This window comes from Bidens hawaiensis, unplaced genomic scaffold, assembly GCF_021521415.1.
Source record: "Bidens hawaiensis isolate Kalapana, Puna unplaced genomic scaffold, B.hawaiensis_p1.1 tig00005467_1, whole genome shotgun sequence".
NCBI classification, from domain to species: domain Eukaryota; kingdom Viridiplantae; phylum Streptophyta; class Magnoliopsida; order Asterales; family Asteraceae; genus Bidens; species Bidens hawaiensis.
This window is the reverse complement of record NW_027491349.1, coordinates 566,711-576,574: the sequence shown is the minus strand read 5'-3', so window position 1 is coordinate 576,574 and position 9,864 is coordinate 566,711. Positions and strand designations below refer to the sequence as shown.

The 9,864-nt window shown below is 30.6% G+C and overlaps 1 protein-coding gene across 1 annotated transcript; it reads right to left on the bottom strand.

The window, feature by feature from the left end:
• Positions 1-1,054: 1,054 nt before the first annotated feature.
• On the bottom strand, positions 1,055-2,525 carry LOC143629803 (uncharacterized). Its single transcript, XM_077098976.1, has 5 exons — positions 2,460-2,525; positions 2,077-2,229; positions 1,580-1,759; positions 1,420-1,479; positions 1,055-1,312 (listed from the first exon to the last, which is right to left on the bottom strand). Exons 1-5 carry the CDS (start codon positions 2,523-2,525, stop codon positions 1,055-1,057), a joined length of 717 nt encoding a protein of 238 aa, XP_076955091.1.
• Between the last annotated feature and the right edge of the window lie 7,339 nt (positions 2,526-9,864).

The window sequence follows — 9,864 nt, the reverse complement described above, 5'->3', positions numbered from 1 at the left end:
GATCTTTACAAAAATTGTTCTCCTCTCTCTTATATTAAATACATTTGACATTTCTCTTTTTTATTAATAACTAGGTTATTGACCCGTGTACGACACGGGTGGAAATATGTAAAGCGTTTAACAACAACACTCGAGTACACATTAACATTATATAGAGTTGTGAGTATAACATATTATAACCAAATAGTTTGTTCAACATAAGTTTCAACCAAACAGAACATTGGTTCTACAATTACTATAAACGTAATACAAAATTGAAAACGATTATTTCATAAACAACTAAATAACTTTGTTTTTACAATTATTTATAGATAACAAAAACTTGAAAATTCATTTTTCATAAATAACTAAATAGTTCCTTATACACCACATTTGTAGTTTTATTTGTAAAATTACCATCCTTATCTAATATAAGCATTTTCACACCGGCTCTGCTCTTCACTCGTGATAAAGCCACATATAACTGACCATGTGTAAACACCGGCTGTCGAAGATATATTCCAACTCTTGCTAGTGACTTCCCTTGACTTTTGTTAATTATCATTGCAAAACAAAACGGTACAGGAAACTGTCTTCGTTAATTGCATGTTGATAGTACCAATGTAAGTATTAATGTTAGTAGGAGCACAATGATGAAGATTCTATAATTTTAAGTTTTTAGAAAATTTCGTATTTTTAAACCAACATTATAAAGATGAAGATTCTATAATTTTTAGTTTAATAAAAATAATGTTATTTACAAACCAACATTATAAATAATAAGCATAGTACTTGATCTAAACTAAAAACCAAGGAGAATATTGCGTTTGAAGATATTTATAGAAGCATTGATATCCATATTAAATTCAGCAAAAAAACCACACATAACATAAGGAAAGCAAAAATTCCTTGAATCCATAATTGTTCAAATATGACAAATAAAACCAAACTCACAATGTCAAATAAAGGACAATAAACTCAAAATATCCAAACCCAAAACAGAGAAAAAAATAAAAGGATCCATGCATGCATACAAAAACATTAATTTTTTACGGAAATTTCAAATCCTTCCTTTTTATATCTTTGGCACTCCAACGATATTTCCCTCACCAACATTAGCATCATCAATTTGTTTTTCGTCAACCTTCGTCTTGGTTGCAGACATACCAGTGTCATCATGAACATCGTAAGCGTCATCCAACTTGCGCTTGAGTTTTACATCAACGATAGGATTAGAATTAATCTTTTCGTCAACCGACTCAAGACGATCAGGAATCACATCTTCTGACATTGAAATAGGAGTAAACTGGTTGGAGGAAGGCTTACACATATCCTACATAGAAGTTTAGAAAAATGTTTTGAGTGCACACATTTATATAATATGAAATATTAAACTTGTGGAAACGGACACTTATTCCATGAGTATTTTTCACGTATTACCTTTTCGGTTGTCTTCAGGCCAGAGGTTGAGCCAATTGTTAAAGACTGATTGTCGTTAGGCTGCAAATGAAGTCAAAATTAATTAAACTATAATCTCTTAAACAAACAAATGGATTAGGTAGATTTTCATAATTTTAGAATTTAAATCACGTCATAATACCTGACCATGACCAAGCTGCTTATCAAGGTCACTAAGAACGTCCTCGTCGTCCGTTAACTTGATGACACCGTACACATCATATGAGTTTCTTATATTGTAGTCACTAACCTCAACAACGAAAGCAAACCTTTTTTCTAGTATAATATTGAGTTCATCCGGAAATGTGTGCATGGGATCAAGCTTCAACAAAACAGTAGTAATTGATTGTAAGTTAAACATAATTATAAATCATAAGGAATGAAAAAGCAGTAACAAAAGGAAGGTAAGATACTATATTCAAATTAAGTTTCTGTTTAATGAAAGAATTGAAAATCATGTTGAATTGTGTATGATGTTTTTTATAAAATGAAACACAAAAGTAATAAAATTAAGACAATTAAAACAAATAATAAATGGAGGTTTTTTCCTATTACATAAACAAAAAACACAGGAAACAAAATACAGGAGCAAAATATGAAAGTCAACTATGTAATCAATTGTGTATATTAGTAGCATACCTTAACATCAGTGGTCACAAAATGATCTACAGCCTTATTAAACAACTGTCTTGCATCACGATCAAACAAAGTAAGCGAAACGACACTGGTGGTATCTTGGACACGAATAGGAATACGGAATCTGAAACATAATGAAGATTGATTGACGTAAGTCTATTAAACAATGTATAACAGTAATATTATGTAAGCCAAAAATATTAGTATAATAAATTTTAAACGTATAAAATATTACCTTGGTCCAGCGGTTACCCCTTGAGAATTACAACTTTCAATCTTACACTCGTAACCCTTCACTCCATCTCATCTTGTAAAATCATTTCAATTGACCAATCCTCTCCGGTTATATTGTTGTCCTTCAAACGCCATAGTCTGAGAATACGAACCTTCAGTACACAGTCGTTGTTGGAAACATCCAAATCCTTAAACATGGTAACGGTTGATGATTCCATCTTGCTGTGTCATAAAAAATAAGATTAAAGCAAAGACAATAATTCAATAACTGATATTTATAATTTCAAGAAAATATAAAAACCTAGAAAAGATAAGAAATATGAATGTTCAGTAAGCAAGAGAGAAATGTGAGATTTTCTTTATTAGGTTTTGAAGTATATATAGATGAACATAATCTGTTAAAAAATTTGAAATGTTACATTAAAAGGAAATGTGTAAATATAATAATTTTATTAAATTCAATTATGGAATTTAAATATGTAAGTGATAATTCGTATTTACTTATTATTGGTAGTAATAACCTAAGAATGTAATTAGGGGTTGATTAGTAACACAATAAAAGTAATAACAATAATAAGTCATAACTATTATATTGACTCGGATGCAGTCAATAACAATAATAACAATTCATGTTTACAAAATTAGAAAAATTAAGTTTATTTTAGAATCAGTTACACATTAAAAATTAAAAATTTAACAAATACCATAATTGCCATAAATAAACAAAGGAAACAGTTTAACATATAATCAATATGAATAAATTAAATAAAATAGGAGATTCATGTTTACAAAAGTAAACAAGCAAAGTTGAATTTGAATTGAAATTTTAATCAGTAAGATTATAAACTTATAGTAATAATGTGATTTACCAAAAATCATAAACCATCGATTATTGCTAATTATATTTGGAAACAATTACACATTAAACAATCAATTATTATTAGCTTTCAAAATAATAATTGCTAATTATTATTTTGAAAACAATTTAAATTACTTAGAAATAGTCAAATTTATTAGGAACCATATCAATTAAGAATTACACATTACACATTACAGATTACATATATTCAAAACTTATACACATAAAACATATAAAGTTACAATAACTTATACACATCAAATATAAGTTTACATAAACATCAAACAGAGAAACATAATAAAGTAAAATTTAACATTATCAATAAACATCAAACAGAGAACTCCGTATAAAACATTAGACATTTAATATTTTTTAAACATTTAAAATTACACATCAAACAGAGAAAACATATAAAGTTACATAAACAATTAACAATTAACAATTTTACCTAATAACAGAACAATGTAATATACTAACCTAGGTTAATAATCTAAAATATTATTAAACACAAAAATTTACAGTAAAAATTAACCATTAACCATACGAAACCTATCAATTAAACAATAAAAATAGTAAGCTAAGAATGTGAAGATACAAACCTAACAAATGAAAATACTAACCATCGATGTGAAGATCTGATTAACAATCTTCATTGATCTTATACAGTCGATTGCAAAATTATACTGTCGTTATACAGTCGATGAAAGAGTCAATTGAATGGAGGCTGTTATACAGTCGATTGCAAAAATTGTGTTCCGATAACCGGTGTCGATTTGAATGGAGGCTAGGATAATAAATTATTTATCCGATTGATATACAATAGGCGATTGAATGTTTGCGGCTCCAAGGGTGGATTAGGTTAAAAGGTTAGTATGAAAGAATCAATTGAGGATGAAAGAATACGAAATAGGAAACCGGTTTCTCTTTCATGGTTACATAAGTATTTTAATTAATGAATTTAATTATTATTATTTTTGATTTCTTTTAATGGTAAGAAAAATAGAGAAGTGCTAGTTATTTTTGGAATATAAGAAAAACGTCCAATAGGTAGGGACCATATGGCAACAAAGTAATTTGTTTTAATAGTATAGTAGGATTTGTATTTCATTTTTTTTTACTTTTTAATATTTCATTTTCTGTTTTTAATAATTCTTTCTTGATTTAAAAATTTTAATACCAACATAAATATGTTATTTTGTTTTATATAAATATTTAACTTATTAAATATATATGATTATTTACTAAGTTACAAGTCTTTTTCTTTCAACCTTGGAAAGACAAATTCTCTATTGATGTATTCTTAATGTTTATGTTAACTTAAACAAACGAGCTTATTTAACCGGTTAAAGTATCAAATATGGTTCGGGTCAAAACAATTTTTGATTTCAATGAGTTTCGGTCAACAGGTTGGTTTAAAAAACTAACTATTTACAACTTTTTTTAACTGACTATTTAATCAACCTATCATTTATGTTAAGTTCATTATCTTAAAAATCCACAAAAATATAAACACTGGACTACATGTTTTGGTTTTCAGGTGGATAAGACAACTTTTTATATTTGAAAATACAAATGTTAGACATTAGCACACTATTAATCATAGATAAATTGACTTTGTATATTCTTATATTATTGAAGACTTCAAAAATATAGATTTTTTATTGAGCGAAATATACTTGCACCAAAAAATGAGGCTGACCTTAAAAATCAGCAAACGTTTGCTATCCATGTTTCTGGGAGATGAAAATATTACCATTCTTAAGATGGTATATATCAAACATAAAATGATACGTAAAAGAAAATATTAGTTTCTTAATGTTTTAAATGACCTCAAAAAGTTTTAGGTTGGTCCTAAAAGCCGATATTGTTTAAAATATAAACTAGCAAATTGGTCTATGCAATGAAATTAAACTATATGTGAAAGTACAGTATGATAACTGTGTTATAGAAGCCGAAATCATATCCGGAAGTAATATTGGAACTCATACTTTTATTCTTAAAAAAATCTTATACCTTTAGATAAAATGATTAATTTCAAAGAATGAAATTTTCACTTTATTTTTGTTTTGCAATGAAAATAATAAAAGATAAGGTCAATTATTATAGATGGTTAGTTTGTTTTTGAGACAACTTATTTTAACTCATGGTCGGTTATGTTTTACATTATTTAGAGTTAAAAACAGAAAAAATGTGGAACTAATAAGTTTTGATATAGAAAATAAAATTACAAATAAAAAGTAAAAATATTATGTATAAAGAAATATTTAGAGATTTATGAATTTTCTAATGACTTTTTATTTCTATATTGTGTAATCTGTAATTTATTCTATCATATAATATATCTTTATATCTTGTGAACATATTTATTGTATTTCACATTGTGTTATTATTTAACTAATTACTTATTCTAACCCGTGTGTACACGGGTAGCTAACCTATACTATTTAATAAATAAAGTTTTGTAAATGTCGCATGTCATCACTATGTTGATCGTTACAAAATTTTCTCTCTTCTCTCTCATATTAAGTACATGTCTCTTTTTAATATCTCATTTTAAATTTTTAATAATTTCATCCTAATTTAAAAGAATTAATACAATCATAAATATGTTAATTTTTTTAATATAAAATATATTGCATTAGTTATTAACATTAGATTTTTATAAGTAACCAATACGAAACAGATAGGTTTCTTTAACCGGTTAAAGTGTCAAACATTGTTCATGTCAAAACAGTTTAAGATTAGAATGAGTTTTGGTCCACGAGTTGGTTTAAAAAAGTAGTCATTTACAACTAAGTTTTGATATATAAAATAACAAAAAAATAATTCATGATTTAAGAATTTTCTAACTTTTTATTTCCAAATTGCGTAATGTGTAATTTTTTTACCATATAATATATCTTTGTATTGTGATACATTTTTTTTAGAGAATATGGCAAAAGACGTCCTTTATGTTTGCACGGTTTTTCAATAGACGTTCTTTGTCAAACTTAATGACAGAAAACATCCTTTATATTTGAAAACTCTATCACGTTTTGTCCTTTGACCCTAACCCAGTTAACTTTTTCCGTTAAATTTGGTTATGTGCATCTCACATGAGGGTAATTTTGTAAATTTATAAATATATATTTAATAATTAATATTTATAAAAATAAACTCTCTCTCTCTCTCTCTCTCTCTCTCTCTCTCTCTCTTCAACCTGTCAATTCATCTTCATCTCCATCTCCATTCCAACTACAACTCTTTCTTCTTCCACAACTCCTTCAGCTACCTCCACCACCGCCACCACTTGCAACACCCAACACCACCACCGCTTATCTCCACCATGTGTCACCATCACCAAAACAAGCCATCTAAAAAAAGTTAATATGAGTAACGATCCAAATGTGATGGGAGCTGATTCTCTCAGCTCCTCCTGTGCCTCAACCTGTCGGAGAAGCAGTGGCGACAGAACCACTCGCCGGACCTCATTTTCACCGCCGCCGAGCCACTAAACGAAACCCTAGGTCACTCGTTCTGTTACGCCCGGTCATCAAATCGATTCTTGTCTCCTAATAACTCCAGTCGCTTCCTTTCGCCTTCGCAATTGCTTCGATTCTCTCCGCCTCACGATTCGGCTTCTTCGAGACCTAACGAGACCGGATTTAAAGCGATTTCGGGTGCTTCGGTGAGTGCCAATACTTTAACCCCTACAGTCTCTGATTCAAGTTCAGGATTTTATTCAATTCAATTAAACGGTAGGGTTACGGTAAAGTGTTGGTTGATGGTTGTGATGGGGGTTTTGATGTGGCGGCTAGGGTTACGGATTTGGGAGGACGATGATAGTGGCTAGCCACATTTCCAGCGTGCGTTAGCTTGTGGTGGTGTTTGGGTGGGTGGTGCAGGTAGTGACCGGAGGAATAACGATTGAAAGGTGGAAGAAGAAAGAATTACATGTGGAATGGGGATAAAGATGAATTGGTTGGTTGAAGAAGAAAGAGAGAAGATAGGTGTAGAGAGTTGTAATATTAATTATTAAATATATAATTATAAATTTACATAATTACCCTCATGTGGGATGCACATGACCAAATTTAACGGAAAAAGTTAACTGAGTTAGGGTCAAGAGACAAAACGTGATAGAGTTTTCAAATATAAAAGATGTTTTCTGTCATTAAGTTTGCCAAATGACGTCTATTGAAAAACCGTGCAAACATAAATGACGTCTTTTGCTATTTTGTTTTTTTTTTATTTCACATTATGTTATTATTTAGAAAAATTACTTATTCTAACCCGTGTGCTACACGAATAACTAACATAGTCATCTAATAATTCAAAGTTATTGTCACAAACTATACTTCTCCAAAGGTATTGAAGACAGCTCCAAATAAACCAGGAAAAATAACCAGAAACTTATTATTAGAAAAAAAATCTTTTACACCACCGATTGAACCTACTTACAAAGAACTTAGATCACAAATATGATGATCTAACAAAAACTAACAACACTCAAGAACGACTAGTAAGATCAAAACTGATTCAGATGACCTAGATATTGAGAGGAATTAAAAGAGAAAAAATAGAATGAAAGGAATAAAACTAAGTAAAATATATTTTCTCGTAATATAACAAAATTACAGCAAACCCGGTAGCTGGCCTTGGGCCTTGAGATAAGCTTCTAATCAGCACCAGCTCAGCAACCAATTTGTTAGCCCATCAACAGCCTAGCACTAATCATTGTTAGCCCATCAGACTTGAAGCATTATCACGCCCAGTATATTCCATACACATCGTGTAAACACAAATATAAAACCAAATACAAAATATTGAATTGGAGATAATCCAATATATTGACACACCCCCTCAACAATGTAACACCACGTAAACTATCCTCTTAGAATTTAGCCAAAAATGTTAAACCTTTTATAGTTTAGGGACTTAAAATAAAATTCTGAAACTTCAGACACATCGTGATACGTGATGGGGCAACAATTAAACCATCGCGTTACGCGATTGTCTTGCACACAAATCAAGATTAGGGCGGTTTCGCGATACGCAATGGCCTGATCTATAGGACCATCGCGACACGCTATGACCTCGTTAAGTAACCGGGTACATGTGTCCAACCACGTGCCACGTGCGACACGCTATGACCTCGTTAAGTAACCGGTTACACGTGTCCAACCATGTGTCACCACGTGGCACGTTATGACAGGCCACGTGGCATTCTCGCAGAATTGTGGCGCCGTGATACGCGACGACCGGCTAAATACTCCATCGCGTATCGCGATCGAGTGTAAAATCTGCCTATAAATAGGAGGTTACGGGATTGAACCCATTTCAACCCAAAATCACTTCCATTCTCACACACTCAACCTAGGGAATCGTGCCCGATTCTACGACGAGCCGACGATCCGTTTTCTAGAAGTTCGTGCAAGTTTTGAAGTTATAAACAAGTTATCATTCGTTTAAGCAAGTTATATCAAGATCCTACCGTCAAGCCGTCACTCTTTTCTTATTATTAGTATTCTGAGTACTCGTCTAAGGTAGGAATTATGTTTAAGTTGTTCAAGTTATATCCTAGACTTTAATCGAGACTATGACCTTTAACCTTAAAAGTATTTTATAACATTCACAAAAGGTTTTCATAAATGTTACTTCTTGATGAAGTAATGTTAAAAAAAGTTATATTTTGACGGGCATGTAGTAAACTGTATGGGGATATCACTAGTAGCGAGTTTCTTGCCTAAGAAAAAGTAATTCGTATAAATCTCAATCAACCGCGAGACCTGTTTACTTACGTGGAGAAACTCACCATCGTATTAGAACCTATTAAGCCAAAGCATACTATATTAGAAGTCACATAAAACTAAGTGTTTTCATTCAAAAGTAAAGTTAAAAACTTTATCAAGGTTAAGCTTAAGGACAATAGCTTAATCAAGAAACATCATTCGAAGTATTTATACAAACTTATTTATGTATAGGTTAATATCATTATCATTCATAGTTAAGGTTTTCAAACGTACACCAACGGTACAGGTGAATACGTTAAACCTTTACAAACAGTCAAACAGATTTATACTCTATAAGATGAAATGATTGTTAATCTTAAAGAGTCAGTCAACGTTTACACGATATTATGTGATCTCTAAAACTTTATAATACAAAATAGAAAATAAAAGCAACTCAGACAAATTACACAGGTGTCTGGATCCATACATAACTATCTAGCCTAAACAGTCAAAGGCTACGTGGCCATGGGCTAACAGTCATAATTAGTTCTCCATTAGGGGCTACGTGGTTCGAGGAACACTTTTGTGTGTGTAGGGTAGTGATACAAATCCCGGGAGTAGAAATATTTCTGCTGAGCTTGTACAGAAAACTATATTTGTATTGTAACTGTTATTTAATTATTTTTGAAGTCATACGCGTTCACCAGCACATAGCTGGCGTATTTTTCCACCTAATGCGGGTAATTAAGTAACTATAAGCAGTAGCAAGGATTGGAGTCGTCATGGAATTAGAAGCGCGTTACAAGATGATTCAACTTTTGATATTAAAATCCTTGTAATATAAACACATATTTTGTAAATGAATACTTGGGTATTTAATTCCCAAGTAAATTTTTAATGTAAATTAATATTTTAATCAAACTTAAAGTCTTCTGCTAAAATTAACCCATAAACTCTGATATATTTACAAAACGTGTACCAACTATT